A 15,074-nucleotide genomic window follows, 5' to 3' on the forward strand; every position below is an offset into this window, starting at 1 on the left:
AATCCGTGACTCAGCCATAATGCGATTTGAATCATGAGATTTGTTATCCGTTACAACACTATTTGTAATGCCAATGCTTGTCTTGCTCAGATATGTTTTGTTTTCTCAGACTGCAAAAGTTTAAAAGCACGATTCAGACTGATGTGCGTGACAGTCTAGAGTACGAGGAACAAATCTTCTCTTTGGAGGTGAGGACCTTTTTCTTTTTTTTTAAAGTGTTGAATACTGCAGTGGTCCAAAAACAATGAGTACGTTTACATGTACACAAGGGCTGTGCGATTAATCGGAATCATATCTCAAACGTTGCGATTAGCTAACCGCAAGAGGCTGCAATATGAAATTAATATGTATTATATAAATTTCCCCAGCCAGAACAAAGGTGGACTGCAGTCTGTGTGTGACAGTCTAAGGGGCCAATCACATCGAAACAGATTTTTGGGTTGAGAGGCGCCTTTTTTGAATGGTTTACTAACAGCCACGAGCATATTGCGAGCTGCTTATGCGCCATGAGCGCATCATGTTTTAACCGCCTGCGCCTCGTGTTTTTGCCGTTGCACGCTGTGCGCTCGCAGTTGAAACAAGCTGAAAAATCGCGTTACTTCAGTCGCGTCAATTTCATTTTCCAATTAAATGAAAACAAAGTCGGGGTTTCCGCTGAGGTGACTGCAGTGTTTGTGTTGTCAAGACAACTAAGTAGACTTTTGAAGATGGAGGAGATACTTGAGGTTGCTGCTTTGAGTTATCCAGTGCTGTATGACTCACAAATCTTGAATTTCATAATATTATTTAATATTAAAATTATATTAATATCAACAGCAACACTCTCGCACAATACTCGGCTGATTCAGTTGTTGCCTAGTGACATAAAAAGTGCTTCTTTTTTTCTTGTCAGCAAAAAAAGCAGTGTGTGGTGCGGCTCGCGTTTTTAATGGAAAAACGTGTTCTGCCCAATCAGAATTGTGCAATCGAACTATGCTAAAAAGCCCACAATAAACAAACAAACAAACAGGAAAGCGTGAACAAGTGGGATGATGGTGTCTGCCGCTTCAGAAGTAATAATAGACAAATTCATATCAAAGAAAAACAGCAGGTCGGTAATATGGGAATATTTTGGTTTTAAAGCCACAGACAAAGAACAAACACAGGCCATTTGTAATAGCTGTCGCAGAATTGTTGCCACAGCAAGAGGAAATACACCAACCAGCACCTAAAAAAGCACCACAGGCGGCTATATGAGGAGTGTCTTGCTAAAAAGTAAACTAAAAGGATTGCCAGTGACACTCAATCTAGCAGCTAGCAACAGCAAAGTACAATTGAAGAGCTGTTTGCAGTTGTTACACCATATGAAAATACATCACGAAGGCACCAGGAGATAACTAACGCCATAACTCTCTACTGTTTGCTCTAGAGAAAAATGAGTTTCATTTCTGAAAAGTTCCTTTTTTAACTAACACTCACTGCATTTTAGTTGTAAGAACCTATGATACAGAATATTGAGCGGAAGCTTGACTACAAAATTAAATCGCAAATCAAATTAAAATCAAAATATCTGTAAAAAAAAAAAATAATAAAAAAAAAAAACGCAATTAGATATTTTCCCCAAATCGCACAACCCTAAAGGACCCCAATAATTTTTAATGCGATTAAGACAATACTCTGATTAAGAGTCTACCATGTAAACAGTGATTTTTGATCAATTTAATCAGATTAAGGTCATAACCAAACTAAACAGAAATCAGATTAAGATGTATGTCTATTTTAGTTGCAGTATTGAAGTGCAGTACAGACATGTAAACACCGCAATCAAACTATTACCATTGTGTTGGATTTTCACCAAATTTTCCGACAGGATAGTCTATAGACACATGGCTGTTTGACACTATTCTCTGCACCTATCAGTCAGTCAAGGACCACAGACACATCTTCTATTAAAACAACAGTCTTCCACCAGTCCTTAATTCATACTTGCATCCAATACCTCAGTTTGTCATGGGGTCATGAATGAAAGTGAAAGTGCCAAACTGCAGTTTAAGTTTAAGACAAATTAAAAGTGAAACACCTGAATATACAGGAAACTCCAGAGGAAATGTGGAGAAACAACAACGTTAATCGATCTTTGTTTATAACGTGAAACGGGATCATGAAAGGAACATTTAAAAAGTAACTCATATAACCACCTTAAACATATTATTGTCTTAAGATGAATTATGTATTATGAATACGTTTAGACTATAGTCTCAGATATATTGTACAATCAATCTAATAATAGTGTCATTTTAAATACCTTATTTGTCGACATAATACTTAATACTAATACTACAAACATGAACAAACATATCCATGTTGCTTTTATCAGGTGCTTTAACTGCTGTTTTCTCAGCATCTTTGTGTGCATGTTATTGAGATGAAAGAGCACAGCACATATTTACAGTGTATACTCAACTAAATATCACTCTAAGCAGAATGGACAGTATCTGAATGATTGTTGTCAGTATACTGCTGCACAGAATAAGCATTGATTTATGCATCGGTTGCCCTGAGTAGAAGGCTTTTTGAAGCAAGGTTGCTTATATTGCAGATGTCTTCTATGAAGAAAAACATGAAGTCAGTACAGGAGCGTTTCTTTAAGGAGATGGTGAGAGAATGCACAACTGGATTAGATATTATATACGTGACGCCATAAACCTGCAGGCTGAAACAACTATTATTTATTTCTTTGTCTTTATAGCAAGATGAGGATTTGACAAGTGTGCGAAGAGGACTACAAGCCTTGTTCTTTCCAGATGCATCCAGGTTCTGACTTTAGAAAGAAAGGTCCTTTTGAAAACTTTATAAGCTATTCTTTAAATGTGTTTGATTTCCTTCATATTATTAACAATATGTTCTTTTAAATAAAACTCAGACGGTTAAATAGATTTATAGTTAATGCTGTTTATGAAAAAAATGGTTTGCTGTAGATAGTTTTTGCGCACATATTTGCTTGTGATTTTTAACGTGAATAATGGATAACTGAAATGTCTTTGAAATGAGTGAATGGTATAGGACCAAATGCAGTTATCTGTGACTCACCAGCTCATAATTGCCTTCAGATTTCTGTGCGCAAACATTTAAATTAAATGCTGGATTCTGAACCCATCTTAAGTTAATTATAAGCATTCACTAGCAATGGCCTTAATATGCCAAACTGCCTTATGGGTTCAAGTTATTAAAGATGTTGAGAAATAAAGACCGTTTTTAATTTTCTGTCGTTCTGTCGTCGAGAAATGTGTTCATGGGTTACACTAATAAAATGAAAGAAATGTTTTACTTAGGAACAAAGCATCAACTGGGGTCTGATTTTGATTATTGTGGGATGTTATGTTACAGGGTTTAACTCCATAAACTCTGCAGGGCTGCGCCCCTCCAGGAACAGCCCCGTTCTAAGACAGTGGTTCCCAATACCATCCTTGGGACCCCCTGCTCTGCACATTTTGTTTTCTTTAACACACCCGATTTAGATCAACAACATTAACAGAGATCCATGAACTGATCTGTGGCTATTTCTCAATTCCAAGAACGCTGGGAATAGAATCATGTCTCATGTGGCCAAGTTACTTAGGAAGAACGAACTCAGGAGACAATGAGAACAGAGAACTGTGATAAATGAGATTCTGCATTCTTCCGGATGGTCACATGACCTTCACGCATTTTTAACAGAAAATTATTTCAGCATTACAGCATTCATACAATGATTTATTGTTTTAAGTCTTTTCACAATGCAGAGAGACCTTACAAATATACTTTGCACAAAACAGATTTCAGCAAATAAACAACCTTAATATGTTTATATCTTTATAAAGATTTTCATGATAATGTTTACTTTTACTTTCTCATTTAGGGAAACTCTTGAGACAAATAAGTTATATCTCTGAACTTATAATAAATCTATATAAAATGCTGCGCTTCCCACCTTCTTTATTCAGCCGCAATGACTTCTGGGACTTCTCTAACGAATTTTGCTCACAAGTCTGCATCAATGCATCATCGATATCAAGAATGCATCCGGGAACTTTCACGTGTCCTCTGTTCTTGTGGTCTTGAGTTTTGTAACTGAACTTTGGCAGTGACACGAGATCGCTGAAGAACGCATATTGAGAAACAGACCTTGTGTGTCCAATAAGAGAGACATACAAAATGTGCAGGGTGGGAATTGGGAACCACTGTTCTGTGCTGTGTAATTATTTTCAAATGCACAGCTATAGTAGTTTCGGGTAGGCATTGAATGCGTTACAGTTTCATATCACTACGCTGAATCATTTCATATATTTCAATGGTTGTTACAGCCTATGTCAGAAAAAGAACCAAATTGCTCAGAAAATTATATAAAAATTCCATGTTTTTCCAACAAAATTGCATTCTATCTTTGAAAAGCACATACTCTCTTTCTCCTAATTTCTCTTCCACACAAACGCACATACTGTATGGCAGTATTTCTCAAACACGTTTCTGGAGCTCTGCACATTTTTAACCGAACACACCTGATTCAGATCTTCAGCTCATTAGCAGAGACTGAGGCTGTTTCTCAATATGCGTTCTTCAGCAATCTTGCGTCCTCGTGTTCTCGTGTAATGTCATCATCAATCGCCAAAATTCAGGGTTTGTTGCTAGATCGCATATGGTTGCGGCCGGAAGTTAACGAGAGTTATTTATATTATTTATTGAATTTACCATTTATTGTAATTTATTAGCGTCTTCCCCCAACCCAACCCTCAACCCAACCGTCACAGTAACATAAAAACAGTAGTTGTACCCAGTATTATTCATGACATCTATTAAATTACCCAATAAATTGTATTTTTTTAACACCTGCCCTCACCCCAACCCTAAACCCATTCATCACAGTACAGTCAAAATATTAATTATTGTTATTTATATATTGATGTGCATATTGCACTTCCGGCCGGCCACGTATCAAAACTCAAGACCGCAAGAGGACGTGTAAAAGATCCTGGATGCTTTCTTGATATTGAGGATGCACTTAGGAAGACTTGAGCACCGAACTCGCTCAAGTCATTGCGGCTGAATAAAGGAGGTGGGAAGCGTAGCATTTTACATTGATTTATTATTGAAGTTCAGCGATATAACTTATTTACCTCAGGAGTTGCTCTAAATGAGACGGCGAAAGTCAACATTAACATGAAAATCCTAATAAAGGCATAAACACATTAAGGGTGTTTATTTGCTGAAGTTCGTATAAAATTAAAAAAAAGTTTTATAAATAAATACATTTTATAAATAAAGTTTTATTTGTGTTGTTCAAAGTATCTTTGTAAGGTTTTTGTGTATGTTATATATATATATTGAAAAGGGGGAAAACTAAATCATTGTATGAATGCTGTAATGTTGAAATAATTTTCTGTTAAAAATGCGTGAAGGTCATGTGACCATCAGGAAGAACGCAGCATCTCATTTCTCACAGGACTCGTTCTGTGTTCTCGCGGTCTCCTTCCGAGGTGACCTGGCAATATTGGTCTTCACAAGAACGCAAGTCTATTCTCTGTGTTCTTGGAATTGAGAAACAGCCACAAAGACTTGTAATGGGTGTAACAGACAAAGGAGTCATCCAAAACATGCTGTGGAAACGTGGTTGAGAAACACTGGTGTATGGCACAAACTTGGAAAAATATGTGCTTCACACCAACTTAATCATTAAAATAGTTCCTCTACTAAACAGTGACTTGACATTTGACAGTAGTGAGTTGCTGTTCTTGCAGTTACATTTACCAGTTTTGCTATGGGTAGAGATGCTGCTGCTGAATCCTGGTGAGATGTGCAGACTCAGGTGATTCACACACATAATCTCGCACTCAAGCTCTCTCCTACCAGTGGTTTTGAGAAATTATTATTTTCAGCAAGGATGCATTTACTTAATCAGAAATGTCCAAAACATTTATAATGTTAAAAAATAACCAGTAAATATTCATGATTGTTTTTCCTTCACATAATTAAGCACAACACTGGTAATGTGAAATGCTTTTTGAGAATCAAATTACCATAAAATATTGATTTCTAAATGTGACCCTGAAGACTGGGAAAACAATGCTGAAACTTCAGCCTTGCATCAGAGTAAAATATTCCATTTATATTTTATTTCACCAGCATGGACCACGCCACACTTTGAGCTAGACTTTGTTGTTGAGATGAAAGGGATGGTAGGGGGATGGAGGGGAAGGAAAGTAAGAGGATAAACAGTGAACAGGCAGGTAGGTTGATAGGGCATCCTACGATGATGCCCAGAGACTCAGAGTGGGGGTATCGTCTCTGTAATATTTTGTTAGAGTGATTGGACCCCCCGATTCAACCTAGGAGGGAAAAGAGGGTTATAGGATTGTTAATGGAAAGCGGGGAAATAGAGGGCGAGAGGGTGGGTTTGAAAGAACGAGAAGCACAGTGCTAGAGGGCTGGTCTGCAGTAAAGGGCCATGAAACCTCCCTGTCTCAGCAGGGTGTTTTCACACCTCAGGTTTGGAAAAAAGTCAGGAAAGTGTGAGTCCAGCTTTGTTTAGGTGGGAGTAGCGAAAGAGGGAAGGGTTTGAATGAAAAGGGGAGTTTCAATTCGAGTACACACTGATTTTCGCAGAGGCAAAACAAACTCGGGGGAGATAGACAGTGACTACTTTTACATGGACATCAGTAATCAAGTTATTTGCCAAATTATTAATTTGTCGACTTTAACTACACTTTGGCACTTTCACAGAAAGCTGTGTGTGTATAAACTAGTCACAAAATGCGGCGAAAATCCTACACGGCAGTAATAGTTTAAGGTGTTTACATTCGGAGAGCAGCACTTAGTAACTAAATCATTTTGACTAGGGTATAAGTGAAAAATGTTGCCTACAAATGTATTTTTGTCGCATGTTAGCAGACCACTGTAATCCACACATATGGATGCACACGCAAACTAACTGCTGTCATCGCGGGGAAATGAAAACAAAACCTTCATTGCGGCACATTTATAAACGCAACACTGATGATCCATGTCTCCAAACAATTCTTTTTCTTCCACTTGTTTTAATTACGGTTGGCAACACAATGTGGCGTCTCTCTGCCGTCTGAACATTGTAACAGGTAAAAACAGTCTTCAAAGCTATCATGCATTTTAATGAAGTTGCACCTCATACACAATAGAGTGCTCTGATTGGTTTGAACCAAGTCTATCTCTTGAATTAATACTGAAAGCTCAAAGACGTCACATTGTACCTGCTGGTACAGACAGCCAGTCTCCACGCTGGATTTTAGACAAGGATCTCATGGCCGTGACGCAGCTTCAAAATTTCTTTTCAAACCGGAAGATCGAATTTGCTCGAAATTGAGCAAAAACAACCAATTTTCTGTTTTTTTTTTGTGAAATATATGTGTTCTATTATTGTTTTTTTAGAGTAATGTGGGACACATATATGACTGTCAACAACTCAGAAAATGTGTTTTGGTGTTTCATGACCCTTTAATCACGTTTTTTTGGGAATAGGTGATTGGTTAAGAAGACAAAGTGAGGCGTGGTTCCACTGCCGAACCTTTGTTAACAAGTTAACTCCATTCATTTAAAAATTGTTTGGTTTAACATGCTAAATAGTTCACAATATTATTTTATTTGTATTTTCTGACCGTATACATGAATCCTTGCAGAGCATAAGTCTGTAAGCATAATGTATTTTTAAAAATATAAAAATCATTACAGAACACAGTAATATTTCCAAAATTGTATTCTGAAGACAAGTAGTGCTTACAAAGTTTTTTTTTCAAGTGATGACATGAACAACCCTGTTCAAACTGACTTTTGTACAGTAAATATGAAATTCATTTATAGCAGGCTTATTAACCCTCAAGTGTTTTTTTTTTGTTTGTTTTTTTGTTTATTTATTTGTTTTTCTTCCTTTTTTTTTTACTTATTTTTCAGAGTGGAGCTGGTTACATGTACACAAACATTTATCCAGAACTGATTCATTTACTCTTTTCTTAGCAGTCACTGAAATGCAGTCCAGTTTAAAAACATCAGAAAGTCCTCTGCCACTCCACTCCTGTCAGCCTCAAGTTAAATGTATCCGCAGATGTTCTTCAGGTTTGGTCCTGGGGCGGCCCGCGGTAGAGACGTAGCTCTCGGCGTAACCACATCCAAACAGCACTTGGCCCATGGCGCTGGAAGAATAAGGGAATCCCATGGACGAAGCCACGACTCTGGAAGAGGCTCCTCCAGGAGTTTAACATGAACGCCACTTACAGCATTTTCTTCACAGAAGAAAACCCCCTCTTAGGGCCTGTGAAACCTACACAAGAAGACCGAAGTCAACAAAGGTGCCTTTCACAATCACAAACATGATGTAATTGAACAAGACTTGATTATAGCACTGAATCAATCAGTTATTTTTAGTAGGAGCACACAGAAAAGCTCTAATGTCCACTAATGCCATCATCATGTAGAGAGGAACTTATTATTCAGAACCACACAAGGTGAAACATACACAGGTGGTACATGCACCTATATTTTCCAGAATGTCATGCTTTTTGTTATCTGAGTGTTGTGTTGTCTATGATGAATATTTCAGCATTAGATTTAGCAGCATTTATACCTGTATAACTATGCAATGACTATGATATTATTAACTAAATAATTGTTTTAGTTAGAGCTGCACAATTAATAGTTAAATGATCGAGATCTTGATTTGACCCTCGACACAATTTTAATCCTGCAATTTTTACGATTCTGCCGATTATATTTTCAAGGACAGGAAAGATGCATACAGATGGCGCACACATCTTTACATTGTTTTCTATATGTTGCTAAGCAACTCAGACAGACTTCAAATAGCATTGAAAGAGTTAGCTGTGCACTTCAACTTCCACCTTTGGTCACTTATGCCAATGCCAAATGTTGTTTCAATGGTCCCAGCTGTAAAAACATTCTGTGGAGAATGTGAAACATTTTTTTTCTCTGATGAGTCCACCTTCACTGTCTTTCCTGTATCTAGGAGAGTTATGGTGTGGAGAAGCCTCAAAAAAGTGTACCACCCAGACTGTCGCATGCCCAGAGTGAAGCATGAAAAAGTATACCGTGTATCAGGATAATAATGCACAAATACACACAGTAAGACTGGTGACAGAGTGGTTTGATGAACATAAAAGTGAAGTCAAACATCTCCCATGGCCTGCACAATCACCAGATCCAAATATTATTGAGCCACTTTGAGGTGTTTTCCTGAGCGAGTCAGGAAATGTTTTTCTCCCCAGCATCACATAGTGACCTGGCCACTATTCTGCAGGAAGAATGGCTCAAAATCTCTGGAGTGAAGCAAAGAGTATTGTTTTATTTTGTTGCCATTTGATGTTTAGTGGTTAATCTTTAAAATCAGAAAGTTTTTTCAGAATCATGAGAGAATTGTGATCTTTATTTTTTTTTTAAAGATTCTCATTTTATCCAGAAACATGCAGCTCTAATTCATATTATAGCAAAATATCGTCACAATTATTTCCCCAGGAAAATCATGGTTCACATTTCTTTGTGGTGTGGGTTATACTATTCTGCAAGTGGCCTACCAAAACATTTCTCATACATATAAATGGAAGTCAACAAGGCGAAACGTGTCTATTTTCTGGAAAATATGGATATATGTCTGAATCATTTTTGACCAGGCAGTTTGTTTTTGGGAGTGTGGATTTTGCTGGTCTAAAAATAGCTCCGGCACATCTGTGAGAGGGCAAAACACACACACTGACCTCGTTAGATGTTTGCTTGAAGCATGGACCTCCATCTCAGTGCTTTTGAACTCGTTCAGCTCTTTACGGATGGCCGCCTGTGGAAGCACAAATAAAACACACTTAAACATATCCTCGAGTAACTTCAGCACTCTATAACGAATGAACCCAATCATGAGGATAGACCGTGCTAATTATGATGACTGACACAAATTAGATTATGTTTTGGCTACTTCACTAATATATTAGGTTTATTAACATTGAGTGAATCGCTAAAAATAAAAACTCACCAGAAGATGCTTTTGTTATGTGCTGTCTAATTGAATTGAGGCTGTTTGTCAGTACCTTGTCAGCTGCAGACAGTCTGGTCCAGGGTTTGTCAGCTCTTCTGTCATAATCCTGGGCTTTGGCCACCTCCACATAGTCACTGAAGCGAATCAGGATCTTTCTTTCCCTTAGTTCATCAACAGTTGGCCTCTGGTTCAACTATGAGGAGAAACAAACAGTTGTTGATAGGGCTTAATGCAAGTTATGAGATACATGTTCAAAGCAGTGCAATTGACAAGTGGAGTCCACTGGCTGCAAAAGGACAAGTATAGGAATGACTATTTAGTTTTTCTGCTATATATACTGCAATAGAATAGCCTTGAATAGTTCTACTTAGAAAGAATTCAAATAAACTAATTATAAGCATAGGTAAATATATCAAAGATACAAACAATAAAAAAGTGCTTGATGGGTCTTTAGAGTCGAACAGTATTCAGGTACAGTAAGTGAAAGCAAATGTACAATAACATTCAATAGTCTTTATGATATATATTTACACACAATAAATCTTTGTGCCTGAATGCTTTAAATTGGTTTAAAATGTGTACAGTCACAGCCCCTAAAAATGCAAGCAAATGAAAAACTTTTACTCGATGTCGATGCCTAAACAATATATTGTGCAACCCTACTAGAAGACTAGAAAGATAGGCTGTAGAAATATAGGCTGCTTAAATGCATCTGTTTTTTCATCATCATACTCAGTTTTGATCTTCTTCTTTGTTTAGATTTATTTTTATATTACTCCAACTCTTTAAAATAAAATGTTTGTTTTATTATTTTGAAATAAAACAATGTGGCCAAGCCTAAATGATTCATGCTCATTGAAAAAATAAGTATAATAATAGTTACAGTGTTAATAATGGAATAATATCCTTGAGAAACTTAAATGTAACTTTACAAGTCACTTCAACTTGCTTTGCATTAGGCATGGGAAGATAACTGTTTTCAAGGTATACTGCGGTTTGGAAAAGTCAAGGTTTTAAAACTGCCAAAAATACCATTCCTAAGGCATATGTAAGACTTTTTATTTATGTTTTTAGTTTTTTAGAAAAACAATATCTCCAGAAAAAAGAAATCCAAAGATGCGGCTTTAAATTGTATTTAAGTCTGTGTTTTAGAAACTACAGTAATGAAGACAGCAGAAGTCAATGATTCATTTGAATTATTTAGTCTGACATGTTTACTGCTTCAAAATATTTTAAATGTTTCTCAAAATAAAATGTATTGTATTCAAATGAGAAAAAAATAGTTTTTTACCTAGACATTTAAAAAGAATATATTTTAGAGCAGTAATCACAATACCGTAATATTTTATCCAAGGTTATCAAACCGTCAGAATCATATACTGGCCCATGCCTACCTTGTGTGTGTGTAGATACATGTGTGTGTGTGTATAGGGATGGCTAACATTAAACTGACATTTCGACACACAAAGTGTGAGATCCCGAAGTGTTTGAAACACTGCACCAAATCTTGATCCAAAACACCCAAGTCATGTGACTATAGTGTTTTGAAAAACCTGATCATGTGACTAAAGTGATTCAAAGCATCGATCATTTCATCAATCGTTTGAGACCTGGTGAATATACATTTGATTGACAGGGTTGGGATTAGTTCAAATCTCATGTAGCCTAGTGGACCGTGCGTGTGCACAAAGTAACTGTGCAGCAAATGTCCCGAGTTCGAAACCTGATTTGTACAAATACTCAGAAATTATGGCTTGATATATTTGAATAATATTACTTTTTTATGACCAAAACAAGACATATTTATTCACAAAGTGTCCATACGGATATCAGACCAATGTTAAAACAAAACAGGTTACAAGAACAGAATATTTAAAAAGTAACATAGCTGCATTATCCTAGATTTGAACCCATTACCTGTGAATGCTAGACAGGAACTCTCACCTCTTTACTAAATCACTTGAAACCTCAACTCTACAACATGGGGTTTAATACCTCAATTTGTTAAACCGTTTCTTTTGCTGAAGCTGTTCCAGAGTCGTACATAAAAATATACATATACGTACACATACAGAGATAGTATTTACAGTATGTTATACATTTTTAGTACTTGGCTGTTTGTAATGTTTGATTCTGATTGCTCAGTTGCGATGTAATGTTCCAAGGTATATTATTTCGAGATAACAATTGCTGAATTACACAAGGTGCGTACACTATTCAATGCCATTTTGTAGTATAAATAATGTATGTGGTGCATTCATATTGACATTTTTTAAAAAGCATAAGTGCACTTTTAAAACTAAAAATAAGTGTGAAATGCTGGACATTTCACGCACTCAACGGTCACAGTTTTGCTCAAGTAGCTGAAGGGGTGGAGCTTTCAGGCATTGACGCTGGATTACTTTATTTATTTTGGATTGTGAAAGCAAAATTCTCCTACGAGAGTGATTATAGCGCCTCTCAATGGTGAATGCAGTTATATTTAATGGCAGTTATTATTCAGTAGTTTGGTCATTTATTTCACTAATTTGGCAACAAGCAAACACCATCAGGGAAACGGTTTGAATTTTCGCTTAGTAAAATAAAACATTAGTGTTCCATTTGGGAGGACACTGCATACATATCTGGGTATTTGAATCATGTTGGCCATCAATGAATACATTCACACAGCTGTTTGGCACCATCTTGTGACTAAATAATACTTGGCTCCATTCAGCCATATCCCTTTCTGTCAGTTTTGTCTTTAATTACAGAATTAATAAACTATTACAGTTTAGAACAATGTTCTGTGTATATTGATTTTATATTTTATGGCAAGTAGCCATGTAATAAACAGGATAAAGTACATCCAGGTGGATGGTTTCACAAAATAAATTCCTTTAGTCGGCAGTTTTATTGAACAGTTTATAAGGCTTATATGTATATGCTATATTTTGTGAAAGTATTCCAGACAGCCGTGTAATAATCTGCATTAACAACTACCTGAATGTACTTTATCCCTTACACATCATTCATCAAATAAAAATATTAACAATATGTAAATGAGGGTTGTCAAAAGTGTTGACTTTGGTGGCAATTAATATAGAAAACATTTTAAAAACATCAATATTCCACTAACATTAGTGTGCTTCACCACTAATTAAGTAACTCAATACTGTAATGCATTACTTTCAAAAGTAACTTTCCCCAACACTGGAAGAAATATTATGATTCTAATAGGGTTGCACAGTTTACCGGTACTTCAGTAGCACTGCAATACTATAGCTGCAAAATACTAGCGGAGCCACTGTAGTTTGTAAACAGTAGTATTGTCATTAATGGCTCTACTTTATGTTGGTGGAAAAGTCACTAAAATGCAAATCATCAATAGACCACTTTATTTTACTTTCATTTTAACTGTCTGCATACGGGTCGTAGTTTGCTGCAGTCATGACAGATCATATGGTGTGAGCAATGATTTATTTTATTCATTCATTTTCTTTTCCACCATGCTGCCATTTATTTATTTATTTTATTATTATTATTGTGGCGACGCAGTGGCGCAGTAGGTAGTGCTGTCGCCTCACAGCAAGAAGCTGGTTTGAGCCTCGGCTGTGTCAGTTGGCGTTTCTGTGGGGAGTTTGCATGTTCTCCTTGCGTTCGCGTGAGTTTCCTCGGGGTGCTCCGGTTTCCCCCACAGTCCAAAGACATGCGCTATAGGTGAATTGGGTATGAATAGTGTGAATGAGTGTATGGGTGTTTCCCAGAGATGGGTTGCAGCTGGAAGGGCAACCGCTGCGTAAAACATGTGCTGGATAAATTGGTGGTTCATTCTGCTGTGGCGACCCCAGATTAATAAAGGGACTAAGCCGAAAAGAAAATGAATGAATGAATGAATGAATGAATTATTATTATTGCAATAACAAAAAAAGTCACAGTATATACAAAAAAAGCAGAGAAAGTCTGAACAAATTATATGTTTTCAATAATAAGGGAATTCTGAATTGAATTGAAGTATTATGACATAAAATATAGTATTTCTGATAATCTGCTTGATTTTGTAGATTTGAGTTATGAATTAATACAGTATTGTGATACTAGGTATGTTGATACTTCACCTAGTATAGTATCGTTGTCTGAATTGATGGTATCTTGACAACTCTAAAAAATTATTGAAATATATATATGTTTTTTGATTGTTTTTGTTTCATTATTATCATAGTCATAATACTAATAAAAACAATGTCTGACTTATGTGTAATGTGCATTTAATTGCATACAGAAATGACAGCATTTGAACTGAAATTGTCAGTTTTTATATTGCTATATTTAAATACTATTCATATTTTTTAAATAATAAACGGTATTTGCTATTTTGTAAACACATCATTGTAGGCGTATTGCTGACTACATCTCCTGCACTGACGTCCAACTTTCCTCTCCGCAAACTCAGCTGTTTTCTTTTCTGTGTCTATGCTCTGAACCTTTAAATAGATCTGATTCAACTAGATCAGAACATTACTGTGTTCACCTTCAGAAAAACTCCACTTGTCTTCAAACGGTTCGTCTTTATTCAGTGTTTTAACAGACTTTACAGAACAACGGCTGTCTAGCATTGAGCAGCAGCACACATAAATCAGAAAGAGTAAGTGATGCTGAAGCAGTTTACCTTTCTGTTGAGTCTCTGTTTGATCTCTCTTCTCTCCTCCTGCTCCGTCTGATCGTTCCTCTCTGAAAAAGCAAAGAAAGCCTGAGTGATTGAATCAAACGGGTCAGTCACTGTGTGCTTGAGCAATTTCTGTTTTCCTCATCTGACACACAGATTACATCTATTTCACATCATGTGCTCTGCAGGGATTTTCTGCCATTCAAAGCCACAATGGCAGACACAATCACTACTTTGCCCAAAAACTACGGTATCATATTTGAGTATTCTGATTTATGAAATTGATTGCATAGTCACATTATTACAAAAATAAATACTTCAGTGAATTTAATTTGTAGTTCTTTACAGTTAGGTTCCATTTGTTAACGATAGTAAACTACATTGTTTCAGGGTTTCTGCCGGTTTCAA

General features: G+C 36.4%; 1 protein-coding gene across 1 annotated transcript in view; it reads right to left on the reverse strand.

Annotated features, from left to right (window-relative positions):
* Positions 1-7,867: 7,867 nt before the first annotated feature.
* The window catches only part of phactr3a (phosphatase and actin regulator 3a), a 92,924-nt gene continuing 85,717 nt past the window's right edge, over positions 7,868-15,074 (reverse strand). The window contains exons 9-12 of the mRNA XM_056450086.1: positions 14,670-14,731; positions 10,074-10,214; positions 9,750-9,826; positions 7,868-8,302 (exon numbers count right to left, since the gene is read on the reverse strand). Coding sequence (XP_056306061.1) covers positions 8,287-8,302; positions 9,750-9,826; positions 10,074-10,214; positions 14,670-14,731 — 296 coding nt within the window. The 3' untranslated portion in view covers positions 7,868-8,286. The remainder of the gene's footprint in view (positions 8,303-9,749; positions 9,827-10,073; positions 10,215-14,669; positions 14,732-15,074) is intronic.

Source organism: Danio aesculapii, chromosome 23 (assembly GCF_903798145.1).
Source record: "Danio aesculapii chromosome 23, fDanAes4.1, whole genome shotgun sequence".
Classification (NCBI taxonomy): Eukaryota; Metazoa; Chordata; class Actinopteri; order Cypriniformes; family Danionidae; genus Danio; species Danio aesculapii.